General features: G+C 40.4%; 2 protein-coding genes across 2 annotated transcripts in view; both read left to right on the top strand.

The window, feature by feature from the left end:
* The window catches only part of LOC110935712, an 82,357-nt gene that overhangs the window by 20,048 nt on the left and 47,175 nt on the right, over positions 1-15,134 (top strand). The gene's annotated exons all lie outside the window — the stretch shown is intronic.
* On the top strand, positions 8,763-13,525 carry LOC110935713. Its single transcript, XM_022178068.2, has 2 exons — positions 8,763-9,058; positions 9,539-13,525. Exon 2 carries the CDS (start codon positions 9,540-9,542, stop codon positions 11,247-11,249), a length of 1,710 nt encoding a protein of 569 aa, XP_022033760.1. The 5' UTR covers positions 8,763-9,058; position 9,539; the 3' UTR covers positions 11,250-13,525.

Genomic DNA, 15,134 nt, shown 5'->3' on the forward strand with positions numbered 1-15,134 from the left:
GAAATTGATTTAAAAATATTATTTCTTTTTGAGAAAAATGCTTATTACTTTAAAATTGTGAAATGTCCTTTATACCCTTAATGACAAACAAATATAAATACATCATTATGTGTTTTTTTAGTATCAGTTTACTTTGAAAAATAAAATAATAATAAAAATAACAAAAACAAAAACAAAAACAACAATATATTTATTTCACAGTGTATTACACAATATATTTAATTCACAAAGTATTACACTCTATGGGTCGTTCGGTGGTGGTGGAAACAGGTTCAAGTCGAGACTCCAGTCTAAGGGCTTTGGTTCAACATCTGCATAACGGTTCCGGTGATCTTCGTTACTTTGGTTTGGGGGCCAATACTGATAGTCTGTTTGGGTCTCCGGCATAAATGTTATCATCTGTGACGCGGGGGTAACAAACTGATGGATGGTATTTGGATTGTGATTTATATGCGTTTAATGTCCAATCTTATGCATATTTGAGTGTTTATATGTGTGGAATTGGATAACTATGAGAAAATGATGCTTTGCAGGTTAAATGTGAAGATTAGAGGTGTTTTGGAGAATGCAAATGGAGAGTAAATAAAGATATCAAAGCATGATATGATAGAGAATTGGATTACAAAGACGTGGGCGCAAACGGGGAAGAAAACGGAGTTAAAACGAAGAAGTTATGAAGAAAACAGTTATGTGAATAGGCTGCCGACAGTAGCCTACGGATCTGACAGTAGCCTACGGTTCAGGGGTTACGGAAATCAGGTTTAATATGCGAAAATTAGGTTTTTATGGGGATCTTTTATTCCATTCGACCGGTGACGATTTTGGGGAGACCATTAGGGGATTTTGGGGCATTCTTCCACAATTCCACACCTTCCAATCATCTCCTAATCATCAATCATGCAATTTCTCATCAAGATTGAAGATCAAATCAAGAGCATGAGTGGCTAAACCACCTGTGATCATCTTCGGGGTTAGGGTTTATGTACGAAACGTTGGTTTGCTTATTGTTACAACTTTTTGGATTAGGATTCGATTAAACTTTCGGTTAGTCGTTCCTATTGTTTTTGTTTTGATTAAACATTATTTGATTATCGTATTCATTCGTGTTCATCAATTATTTGGTTTGTTCATCAACAACTGGGATTAAATTCTAGGATGTCATTGTTTTAAACCTTTAATCATTGAACTTGACTATGTGTATGAAATCTGAAATTGGTAATTAATTGGACTACTATTCATTTGCATCAATCTTTCGGTTTCGATCGTGGATCATTGCAATCAAATATATTGTCCGTTAATTATTTATCAAAACAAGTTTTACAAATCATGTCTATGTGATTTTCAACTGGTTGTAACTAAGTAACCTGATTTTCTGCATAACCTGAAAACCCGAAGATTGGTCCCTCTTCTCATAATTGTTTACAACTCTAATTTACATTTGTTTTCGCAATCATTCTCAAAACTGCAAAAAGCAATTAGTTTAGACGTAGATGGTAATTAAAGCAACGAACTTTCATACTTTCCACTGATTCCCCGTGGATTCGACACCCTACTTGCCCTTTACTAGTAAAAGGTGAATAGGACACTTTTAACTTTATTTTTGACCGACCTTACGACATCGATCAAAATGGCGCCGTTGCCGGGGAATCGGTGCGCTTAGTTTAGTTAGTTGTTTTTCTTAAAAATAAAAAAAAATTCAAAAATATTTCCTTTCGTTTGTTTCTTTTGTTTCGTTCCATATTACGCTTGGTTTCTTGTTTGTCTGTGTGCAGGTGATCCTTGTGTTGCATGCATACCAGGTTTTCAAAGAAATCATCACCGCTTTTGTTTGATTCAGAGATAGAAAAGACTGCTCGACAGAATCGCGTTCTTCTCCGTTCAGCAGTGAAAGCTAAAGCTCAGTCATCAACAGTTGCTCAAGACATTGAACAGGCAGCTCAAGAGATGGCTGATCAAGAGCCACAAAACCAAGCCCAAAACGATCCAATTCCACCCATTCCAGATCCACCAATCCCTCAAAACCAAAACCAAAACCAAAACCAGAATCAACCACCACCACAACCATTTCCACAATTCAACCCAGGCCCACAAAACCAACCGGGAAATCTGAATCTCCGACATGGGGAAATTATTCGTCTCAACCAACCACAGCATCAACACGGGCATGATGAGGGTTTCCAACACAGAGAAGGCAGTGTGCATACTTGGGAATCCGGTTGGGAAGGTGATGATTATCAGAATCAGTACGATGGGAGATATGCTGGTTACAGATACGATGAGGGGTACAATGTGAATCAAGGCTATCCAGAACAACAACAGGGCAATCAAAGACATCGCATCCCGCAACCGATTCCACAAAATCAAGTTCATAATGGAGTCCCGCAGTTTAATGCGGGAAGAGCTAATAATCGATTTAGGGGCGATCAGATAGAATTTGTGGATGGTGTCCCACAAGTCGTTCAAGGGGCACCAATTCAAGGCGTTGAAGGTCACTGTCGACCAGTTGTAGTACCTAACTCGTCGGCTATAGTCACACCGGTTGGAAATAATAACAGACCATTCGAGGTGAGGCCTCAATACTTAGGCCATTTGCCCGAGTTTTATGGAAAAAGGACCGAAGAACCATACTTGCACATTGCAAGTTTTGATTCAATGTGCCAAACAATTGGGGTTTCGGGGTTTACAAAGGATGAAGTAAAGTTAATGTTGTTTCAATTTACCCTGAAAGACAAAGCACGCCAATGGTTCGCCACATTACCTCCAGGTAGTATATACACTTGGCAAGAGATGCAGCTGGTGTTTTTGGAGGAATACTACACCATGAATAGAACCAGTGAAGCTAGGGATGCAATCAGAGCATTCCAGCAACATTCAGGGGAACCATTCCATGAGGCTTTCACAAGGTTTAAGGAGTTGCTTAGGAAATGCCCACATCATGAAATTCAGACATGGGAATTAATTAAGGCATTTTATGATGGGCTACTTCCTGATGATGTAAGAGATCTCATCGCCATTAGCAATGGTACATTTCTTACAAACACAGAGGCTGCAGATTGGGCATACTTAGAGAGACAAAGTGCCACTTCGAAGAGACAGGCACAATCTAGCAGGAGGACAAGATCGAGTTCAGCCAAGTCAGTCGATTATGAAGCTGAAGAACGGGTCGAGAAGTTGAAGCACCAAAATTTATTGCTTGAGCGGCAGGTAGCTCAAATGAATCTCGGCAAGGGAGGTGAAGTTAAAACCGCCAATACGTTTGCGGTATGTACGGAGTGTGGAGAGTTAGGGCATCAAGTCGGAGAGTGTGCTGTGTTGGGTGGTCAGACTGATGAAGTGAATCAATTGTACGGTGAACGAAAGCAATATGATATGAAATCGAATACATATCATCCAGGTTTGCGAAACCACCCCAATTTTAGTTACGGTAATTCTGCTAATCAGTTGAACCCCAATTTTCAGGTACCTAACCAAGGAGGTCAACAGTATCAGAATCGTCAAGGAAATTACTCGCAAGGCGGTTACCAAAATCGAGGCCAATACAACCAAGGGTCTCAAGCCAACAACCAACAGCAAAATCAAAGCAATTATCAAGGCAATTATCAAGGGAGTTGGAAGAATCAAAGTAACCAGCAAAGTAATTCCTCAGGTGGGGCAGGCGACTCGAGTGATTCGAAGCTGGATGCAATCATGTCGTTCATGAAGGATATTCAGAAGGATAATGAGGTGAGAGATAAGACTTCTGTAGCAATGCAGAAGCAATTGGGGCAATTAGCAGAGGATATAGCCCAGTTGAGAAGAGACCCTGGAAAATTGCCAAGTACCACCACGGTCAACCCGCAACATCAAAGCAGTAGTTCAGCTACCAAGAATGCACGTGTAAACCATGTAAGTGTACTTCGTTCTGGTAAAGTGTATGATAATAAGGTTGGCGCTCCACCACAGTTTGTTGATGGTGTGGTGGAGGATTGGGATGAAAACGAGGAAGAGGAAGACGAGCCTGAACCTGTAAGCCCTACGGAAGCTAATAAAACGACCTCTCAAGAAACTAATGGTAGGGTAGTAGAAAATGCATCAACCAAGGCTACGGAAAAGGGTGCGGGAGTTAAAACCAACCCGTTTCCTCAAGCTTTGGTAGAACCGGGAACTAAAAGTACTAAAAGAGGCCCACAACAGGAAGAGATGTGGGAAGTTTTTAAGCAAGTAAAAATCAATATCCCGTTGTTAGATGCGATAAAACAGGTTCCGGCTTACGCGAGGTATTTGAAGGACATGTGCACCCAAAAGCGACAAAACAAATTTCCAAAGAAAATCGATTTAACCGAAAATGTTAGTGTCGTTTTGTCGGGTGCCATTCCTCCTAAACTCCGAGATCCAGGTGCTCCGTTAATACCCATTCAAGTGGGTGACTTTAAAATGAGCCGGGCACTGCTGGATTTGGGAGCGAGTGTGAGTATTCTCCCGGGGAGTCTTTATGATCAATACGATTTCGGACCGTTACAGAGGGCCGACACCACAGTAGTGTTGGCCGACTTGACGTTGAAATTACCCCGGGGAATCGTGTGTGATGTCATTGTCAAAGTAGAGGACTTTTACTACCCAGTTGACTTCTTGGTTTTAGACTATGTCTCAATTGATAAAACTAAACAACCTAATGTTATACTCGGTAGACCATTTTTAGCAACTGCCAACGCTTTAATTGATTGTAGAAATGGAACGGTTGACATGACCTTTGGTAATAGGAAAGTCCAATTAAACGTGTTTTCCCGTGCATCTGATTCTCTGGTTAGTGATGAATGCTTTATGGCAGACATCATTGACGAGTGTCATCCTCATGAAAATGGGGTAAACACAACAGAGACGTGTGTTATTTGTGACAGGAAACAGGCTGAATTATCGGAATGCTTGAATGAAGCTGAAAAGGAATTGGAGGTGATGGCAATTAAAGACGGGAGACCCACTTGGACTCATCAAGTGGAAAGTCTGCCCGAGCACATCGATACGCATTTAAAGCCATCATTGGAATCACCTCCACAAGTAGAGCTGAAGGAGCTGCCGAAACACCTCAAGTACGCATTTGTGGGAGACAATGACACCCTTCCGGTGATCATTGCAGCAAATTTGACAAAAGCCCAAGAAAAGGCTTTGATGAGGGTGTTAGTGGAGTATAGGGCGGCAATTGGATGGACGATTGCAGACTTAAAAGGGATTAGTCCATCTATAGTGATGCACCGGATCATCACCGAAGAAGGTGCAAAGCCGGCGAGGGATGCACAGAGACGTCTGAACCCGAATATGCGGGACGTGGTGAAGAAAGAGGTACTAAAGTGGCTGGATGCAGGTATAATATATCCTATTTCTGATAGCACGTGGGTCAGCCCAACTCAAACGGTACCAAAGAAGGCAGGGATACAAGTTGTCAAAGGTGAAGATGGCGAACAGATTGCCACTCGGCCGGTAACCGGGTGGCGGATTTGCATTGACTACCGGAAGTTGAATGCTGCAACTTCGAAGGACCATTTCCCCTTGCCTTTCATAGACCAAATCGTAGAGAAACTCGCAGGTCAGAAATTTTATTGTTTCTTAGACGGTTATTCAGGATATAACCAGGTTGCGATACATCCAGAGGATCAACAGAAAACCACGTTTACGTGTCCTTATGGCACCTTCGCATTTAGGCGAATGCCATTTGGATTATGTAACGCCCCGGCCACCTTCCAAAGGTGCATGATGAGTATCTTCTCAGATATGGTCGGGGATTCTCTCGAGATCTTTATGGATGATTTCTCCATTTTCGGTACGTCTTTCGATTTGTGTTTAGATCAATTAACAAAGGTGCTAAAAAGATGTGTCGAGTCTAACTTAGTTTTAAGCTGGGAAAAGAGCCATTTTATGGTTCAAGAGGGGATAGTGTTGGGACACGTGATTTCAAGTAGGGGAATTGAGGTAGATCACGCGAAAATTCAGGTTATTTCTACTTTACCGCCTCCTACTAATGTTAAGGGCGTCCGTTCCTTTCTAGGACACGCCGGGTTTTACAGACGGTTCATTAAAGGATTTTCTGTAATCACAAAACCGCTATGCAACCTTTTGTTAAAAGACGTGCCATTTGTTTTCGATGAAAAATGCTTAAAAGCTTTTAACAACTTAAAACAACAATTGATTGAAGCCCCCATTTTACAATCACCGGATTGGTCGCTACCTTTTGAAATCATGTGTGACGCGAGCGACTATGCGGTGGGGGCAGTGTTGGGACAACGGGTTGACAAGAAACCTGTGGCTATTTATTATGCAAGCAAAACTCTTTCCGATGCTCAATTGAATTACACCACTACTGAGAAAGAGTTGCTTGCTGTTGTTTATGCGTTGGATAAGTTTAGGTCTTATTTGTGGGGTAGCAAAGTTGTTATCTATTCTGATCATAGTGCTGTCAGGTACCTCATGGAGAAGAAGGACGCTAAACCAAGGTTTATTCAATGGATTTTGTTATTGCAGGAATTTGACCTTGAAATTCGCGATAAGAAGGGTAGTGAAAACGTCGTAGCAGACCATCTATCACGGGTGGTGCATGAAACAGATGCACCGGATGTTGAAATCAATGAAACGTTTCCTGATGAACATATATTATCTGTTTCAACTAAACCGTGGTTTGCTAATTTCGCTAACTTTGCTGTTACAGGTGACATTCCGGAGTTTTGGCCGAAAAAGAAGAAGCAACAGTTCATAGCTCAAGCTAAAACGTACATTTGGGATGAGCCGGATCTTTTTAAAGTTGGAGCTGATCAGATAATCCGACGTTGCATTCCGGATGAGGAGATAAAGTGTGTGTTGGAGTTGTTGCACGCATCGGCGTGTGGTGGACATTTCAGCGGACAGAAAACCGGGCATAAAGTGCTTGCGTGTGGGCTATATTGGCCTACAATTTTCAAGGATGCAGCTGAATTTGCAAAGAATTGTGTTAGATGTCAACAATTAGGGAGTATCTCAAAACGGAATGAGATGCCCATGCAGCCGATCCTTGTGGTTGATATCTTTGACGTTTGGGGAATCGACTTCATGGGCCCATTCCCTAATTCGTTGGGAAATTATTATATCTTGGTGGCCGTGGATTATGTTTCAAAATGGATAGAAGCGATTGCCACCAAGACGAATGACCATAAAGTTGTTTGCAAATTTGTCCAAACAAACATATTTTCGCGATTTGGAATCCCTCGTGTGATCATAAGTGATGGGGGATCACATTTCAAAAACTTTCATTTTGGAAAATTGCTTAAACGTTTTGGCATAGACCACCGAATCGCTACACCGTATCACCCACAAACGAGTGGGCAGGTTGAGGTCTCCAACAGGCAAATAAAAGAGATTTTACAAAAAACCGTGCGACCCGACCGCAAGGATTGGTCCACTAAGTTGGATGATGCTTTGTGGGCGTATCGTACGGCTTATAAAACGCCTATTGGAACCACACCGTATCGGTTGGTCTATGGAAAAGGATGTCATTTACCTGCTGAGCTTGCTCATCGTGCGCTATGGGCTGTGAAAGAAGTTAACATGGATTATGAAAGTGCAGGTAAAGCAAGGAAATTGTCGTTGGGAGAGCTTGAAGAATTAAGGGATGAAGCGTATGAAAGTGCAATGGCGTATAAGGACAAGACGAAGAAAGTGCACGATGCAAAGTTAAGGCTACAGAAGTTTGAGGTAGGACAGAAGGTATGGTTATTCAATTCTAGACTTAAATTGTTTCCAGGCAAGCTGAAAAGCAAATGGATGGGTCCATATTTGATCACGCGGATCGGAAACTATGGGGACATAGAGATCGAAGATTTTGATGATCATTTGAGGCAAGTTGTGAACGGGCATAGGTTAAAACCGTATTTGGAAGCTAATGATATCAACGGACCGGATAAACAGTCGGAGTGCTTCATGTTGAGCACTTTGATCCATGATGCGGAGTAACCATGTCAGGTATGAAGTCTGGCTGAAGACTTTTAAACTTAGCGCTCTCGGGAGGCAGCCCGAGGTTGTAGACTATTGTGCATTTGTTTGTTTCGTTGGTTTGGTTTGGTTTGCATATGATATTTCGCAGATTCTAACGCTGTATCGTTCGTCACGGATACAATTACCCAAGTGTGGGGAAGTTGAAACCGCTCAGGTACGTTTTCGGACTCAATTGTGTGTCGCGGACGACACGTTTTTTTTATGGGGGGTGGAGCGGGCGAGTAAACCGAAAGGAAAGTTTGTTCGGTATTAGAATCAAAGAGAATCGGTTTCAAACCATTTGAAACCATTCATTCTATTTTATTTATTTAGTTAAAAAAATAGAATACAAAAAAAAAAAAAAAAAAAAAAAACCATTCATTCTATTTGAAAAAAAAAATGTCGTTCAAAATTGGTTTTGAGAATGTATTTGTGGGTGTTAGTGGTGGGAATTAAACAACAAGTTCAAAAATTAAAAGAAAAAAAAAAGGAAATGGTCTTAAGAATCTTATTCACGGTGAAACAAGTGCAAAAATTAAAAAAAAAAAAAAAAAAGAAAACGAAACCGTAGGCTACTTTGGGAGTCCCCACCTTACGGTGGGAAGTGAACAGGAGCTTGCAACAAAGAATTCCCGTAAGCAAACTATCCTACGGTATATATATATATATTTTTTTTCTCAATTGCCACACTAAAAAGGAGTCTTAGTTGGTCATGGGTCCGGATAGTTATGTGGGTCGGGTCGTTGATATAACCCGGATTGTTTAAGAAAAAAAAAATAAAAACCACATCAAAATAAAACAAATTACACACCAGTATCATCTCTCACGTAAGAACCCTAGCGCCATTGTCATCTTCAACCTCTAGTTTCGCCAAACCTACACCAAATCGAGTGGTTCTTGGGTGTAATTTGCTTAGTTTTTCGAGGAGAACAAAACCTCAGTGTTCGTTTCTTACGATTCTCACTCGTTTGTAAGAAATCAGAGAACAAAGTAACGAACCCTAAGTTTAAAAATTGGGGGTTTTCGTTTTTTTGGGTTGCAAGAAGTTCAATTTAAGTCCAAGCAAGTGTTTGAAGCGACAAAGGTATGTGTTTCTCCTTCGAATCATATGATTAGTAAGGTACGATCAGTTTATGTTTTAATAGTGAAGGTTAGGCATTGCAAATAAGAATGTGGGTGCATTATTTGTGTTTTAATAATGAGATTGTGTTGGATGTTAGGCTTTGCTGCTAGCAGGGGTATGTTTATGGCTACTAGTGGGTGTTATTGGTTTATTGAATGTTCATAAAAGCAATTTTGTTGATTCTAAAAGTCAATGACTTGAGAATTTATGAACTTTTGAACGTGTTAATTTGTTGATGCTTAAAAACCTTGTGTATTTTGGATCGCTAAGTTAACTAACACGGTTGGACTCGATAAACCAAGTAGCCAGAGTTTTAAATAAGTTTGGTGAGGTTATTGGAAAATGGTGCACCCTTGTTTAACTGATACGTACGTTTTGAAACGTTCCACTTTGAATTCTTGTCTTGACTTGGTTGTTGGTTGTTGCTTGTTATGTGTGTAGGATGGGCAGGACAATCAAAAGCAAGAATAAGGGTGTTGTTAGTTTGTCCGAACCAGCGTCATCACGATCCGTAAGACAAAAGAGAGTTGGGACATCAAGGGGTCAGGATGGTCCGTCAGGTGGAGCACAACTTGTAGAACATGAACATAGTGACATTCCACGTAGAGCTGAATGGACGGGTGGTTCATTGCTGAAGATCCACTCACATTGGCAATTAAACGCATTTAATGAAAAAATGGCGAAGAATTCTAGTAGAGAGGCTGGGTTTCAGTGGGAGAAGGAGATGACTATGGATCAGTTCCGACTGTTTGGGATAGTTCAAAAATTTGAAGCATTAGGTTGGGAAGCTGCTTTAAGTTGCTACGATGGTGAAAGTGAAAGGTTGTATCTGGATGATGTTCAACAATGGGTTGGGACTTTGAAAATGGACCCTGGTAGACGTCCACCGAAAACAATGTCGTTGACAGGTAGAGCTGGTGGAGTTGACGTAACAATGTCAATGGAGACACTTAATGAAATCGCTCGATTTGATTCAAAACCAGCCAGTCAATACAGTTACCCTACTGAGGAAGAATTAAAACATCCTGAGAAGCAGTCGACATGGGATGCAATGTTGGATGAGATTTTTCTAGAGGGGAAGGGTAGAGGTGCAGATAAAAAGAAGGAGGAACTAAGAGTACCAGCGAGGTTATTGTTAACAATAGTGCAACAACAAGTCATGCCAAGAAAAAGTGACAGGGCATCTGTGAGGAATCCCGATGTGCCTATTTTGTACTCTTTGATCATGAGCAGACCGAAGATATCTTTTAGATATCTTGTTATGATGAACATTTGGATGTCTAGGAATGATTTTAAAAGGTGGCAGATCCCACATGTTCGTTTGATTACCGCATTGCTGAAACAATATGGGGCAATTAGAGAGGGTTCTCCTTTTCACATTGTGCAGAAAAAGTTCACACCATGGACCCTTGATGGGTTGAAAAAATTTGGATGGAAGTATACCCGAACAGAACGTTACCACAAGTTAAAGCATCAAGGTAGAAAATGGAGGGTTTTGAGACCCGATGCTAGGCAATTGGAGCCGGGTGAGAGAGATGAACCTCAGAGTGATGATTCAGTGATGGGTGAAAGTGATGGTGAAGACGCTGAGGTTGATGAGGGACATCAAGGGGCCAGGGCTGGTGTTGGTTCGAGCATGCTTCAACTCAGGGGTATGCAGTTTGGTTTTGAGGATACTTGTCCAGGGTTGGATCAGTTGGTGCAGCAGGCAAGACCTTCCGACTATGGCGAATGGCCTGCGTATTATCAGGCAATCTTTGATCAGAATACCCGAGGTTTTGCGCAATTAAGATGGGATGCTCAGCGAAATTATAGTAGGCAGGAGCTTTGGAACCGCATTCATGAATATACTCACCAAAGGGAGATCAATCACAGGGCTGAGGATGATCGACAGAGGCGGTTGCACACAGCATGGCGTACAGGTCAGCCGGTGGTGGAAAACCCACCACACATTGACTACACTTCCGTTCCGCCTTATGATGGTTCAGTTGACTACCCAGTGCCTCCGGTTCACCATTCAGAGTGGGTGGACCCACACCAAGAGCGCGCTCAAAATCAGGAGGAAGGTCGGGTAGTAGGAGCATTTGGATTCGGGGAATTTGTGGACACGTTGACGTCCATCTTTGGACCTCCTCAGCATCGTTATCACTGAGCACTCGCTGATCGGTGTCGATCAGGTCCATGTGTTCTTCCTATCTCTTGTGTTTTGTATTTTTTTTCTTATATTGTGTGTTGGGTGGTGGTTTAGACCATAGGCGGTTTGGCGGTGTTTTGTTTTGTTTATTTGTGTAGGATTTATGTGGTTGTCTCTTTGGTGGTGTAAAACATTATACTATGTGTTGGGTATGGTATTAGTGGGTTTTTGTCTTGTGTAGATGGATGGGTGGTTGAAATGAGTCGCTTGAATGGGATAAATTGCATGTTGGTAAATCACACATTTGACCATAAAACCTATACATTGGGGACAATGTATCCCAAGTGTGGGGATGAGGGAAGTTTTTGAAAAACTGAAAATTGAAAATTTTTAAATTTTTGTCTTAAAAGCGGTCTAATCGGGCGTGAAAGCGGCTTTTTCAGTACATCTAATCGTCTCTGCTTGTGGTGCGTGGGTCCTTAGTCATGGTCTAATCTTACAGAATAGTAATATGAGCCGTTTTCAGCAGGTGTTTTTAGAAAAAAATGTTTAGAACTTGCCTAACTAGGGGTGACAAGTTGTTGGTAATAAATGCATGCACACATCGGTAACCTTATTCCCCACGTTAGTGAGATTTTGAGCCTACTAGACTGTTAGTTGAATTGAGATTTATATATTCATTTGTTGAGAGTAGGTCGTATGTTTCTCTGTTTTAGAACTTGTGTGATTCGATACATGCTGAGACTCTGGATTTGATATATGCACATAAATGATAAAGGCACATTAGGATCCCCTTTTTTCTTTTACACCTTTGATAACCGATTATAAAAAAAAAAAATTTACCATAGTAGCCAACTTTGAGCCTTATACCTGTTCGTTTGTCAAACCCGAGTCATTATCCAAACCGACCCGTTACATTACCAACCGCAAATGACAATCTATGTGTTCAGTTGTTTATGTTGTTGAGAAAAAAAAAAGGAATTAGCAAAGAAAAAAAAAGAAAAAAAAAGAGAAAAAGAGAAAATTCGGTCAAGTAAATAGGCCAAATGGTCGAAATAGGCGGCTGAAGAAAAATATATATATGTTATTTATTAAGTTTAGTGTGAATAAAGATTGTCATGTGTTGGTATCTCCCTTTTCTTTTAGCCACTTAAAATAGCCAAAAATTTACCAACTTTACCCTAAGCCCAAAACCCGTAAGTCCTTTAGATATGTGCGTTGTCTATGTGATAGAGTGGAGGTGTGATTGTCATACAAGCATATGAATACAGAGTTTCATATTCGGTTAATGAGTGTTTCATACTAGCGCATTACATGCTAGTTCAGATATTAAACCGAGGGGAGCGACAAATTGTGAGGGGTGTGTTGTATGAAAATAAAAACCGGGAGCATGTTAGGCTTAGTTGGGCGAGTTCTGTTTCAAAAATGTGTACTGTGTTTGCTTGCTGAATTAACACATCTAATGCTAATCAAGGATGGGGTATGACTTTGGACCCTAGCTAATGCATAGTGGGGGCGTTTGGGGTATTCGTTATTTGTCCGTGATAACGTTTCGAATGGAGTTGCTTGAGGGCAAGCAAAGGTCAAGTGTGGGGATGTGATGGATGGTATTTGGATTGTGATTTATATGCGTTTAATGTCCAATCTTATGCATATTTGAGTGTTTATATGTGTGGAATTGGATAACTATGAGAAAATGATGCTTTGCAGGTTAAATGTGAAGATTAGAGGTGTTTTGGAGAATGCAAATGGAGAGTAAATAAAGATATCAAAGCATGATATGATAGAGAATTGGATTACAAAGACGTGGGCGCAAACGGGGAAGAAAACGGAGTTAAAACGAAGAAGTTATGAAGAAAACAGTTATGTGAATAGGCTGCCGACAGTAGCCTACGGATCTGACAGTAGCCTACGGTTCAGGGGTTACGGAAATCAGGTTTAATATGCGAAAATTAGGTTTTTATGGGGATCTTTTATTCCATTCGACCGGTGACGATTTTGGGGAGACCATTAGGGGATTTTGGGGCATTCTTCCACAATTCCACACCTTCCAATCATCTCCTAATCATCAATCATGCAATTTCTCATCAAGATTGAAGATCAAATCAAGAGCATGAGTGGCTAAACCACCTGTGATCATCTTCGGGGTTAGGGTTTATGTACGAAACGTTGGTTTGCTTATTGTTACAACTTTTTGGATTAGGATTCGATTAAACTTTCGGTTAGTCGTTCCTATTGTTTTTGTTTTGATTAAACATTATTTGATTATCGTATTCATTCGTGTTCATCAATTATTTGGTTTGTTCATCAACAACTGGGATTAAATTCTAGGATGTCATTGTTTTAAACCTTTAATCATTGAACTTGACTATGTGTATGAAATCTGAAATTGGTAATTAATTGGACTACTATTCATTTGCATCAATCTTTCGGTTTCGATCGTGGATCATTGCAATCAAATATATTGTCCGTTAATTATTTATCAAAACAAGTTTTACAAATCATGTCTATGTGATTTTCAACTGGTTGTAACTAAGTAACCTGATTTTCTGCATAACCTGAAAACCCGAAGATTGGTCCCTCTTCTCATAATTGTTTACAACTCTAATTTACATTTGTTTTCGCAATCATTCTCAAAACTGCAAAAAGCAATTAGTTTAGACGTAGATGGTAATTAAAGCAACGAACTTTCATACTTTCCACTGATTCCCCGTGGATTCGACACCCTACTTGCCCTTTACTAGTAAAAGGTGAATAGGACACTTTTAACTTTATTTTTGACCGACCTTACGACATCGATCACAAACCCTGCCAGACTAGTGTTGGGGTCCATCATATGGGACGAGGGGCTAAAAAACCCCGCCTGACTTATGTTTGGGTCTACAAACTGATTGTTGTTACCCATATCATTCTGTTGGGGGTTCAATAACTCACCAACGTCAAAACCCTCGGAGCATGCCGTAGCCAACGCTGACTGCCATGATGCACCCATATCAGTATTACCAAGGTTTACCGCAAAATTTACATCTTCGTTACCACCGGATCCTGATCCCCCCCCCCTGTTTCGAAGTTTGGGCCCCAATTTGATGTCCCGACCTCTTCAACGTTTCTACCACCACGAGCACGACGTCGGGGCCTGCCTATCCTCTGTGTACGAGGATATGAAACAAGGTCCCACTACTAGAAAAAACACCTATCTTGACATGCATTGCGTGTCATAAAAGGGTTTTTATGACACGCAAATGCGAGTCGTTGATTGAGGAGTCATAAAATTAACATGACATGCATTTGTGTGTCATGTTTTTATGACACACATTTAATGACACACATTTAATGACACGCATTCATGACACACATTTAATGACACGCATTCATGACACACATTCATGACACTCATTTTATGACACCTTTTAATGACACACATTCATGGCACTCATTTTATGACACTTTTTAATGACACACGTTCGTAACAAGCATTTATGACACATACGTATGACATTTATTTACGCGTGTCATGCTTTTAATTGTATAAATTTTTTTTATAAAATTACTAATTTGCCCTGGATACATGTATAATAACAAAAACAATAAATCTTTTCATAAAACAAATACATATGTATATATATATACCGAAACAATCCATTACATAATCATTTGTCAAGTATACTACAAATATTTTAACGTTAACAAAAAAAGAATTGTTTGTCAATACATTTTCAACACCTAAAATACGACTTATAACTTAAAAATAGAGTTAACCGCATAAGTCGACCAATCTTCACGAATGTCATCCATATCCGCAGCCGAGTATTCCTCTACTCCTTTCCCAACCTGAGACAACAATTAAATAAAATAAATCTTAAAATCAGATTTTAATCATAATATATGAATTTAAGCATTTGT

Source organism: Helianthus annuus, chromosome 4 (assembly GCF_002127325.2).
Source record: "Helianthus annuus cultivar XRQ/B chromosome 4, HanXRQr2.0-SUNRISE, whole genome shotgun sequence".
Taxonomy (NCBI): Eukaryota; Viridiplantae; Streptophyta; class Magnoliopsida; order Asterales; family Asteraceae; genus Helianthus; species Helianthus annuus.

Excerpts from the sequence above, each read along its gene's own strand:
- LOC110935713 (XM_022178068.2), top strand. The coding sequence starts at position 9,540 with ATGGGCAGGACAATCAAAAGCAAGAATAAGGGTGTTGTTAGTTTGTCC.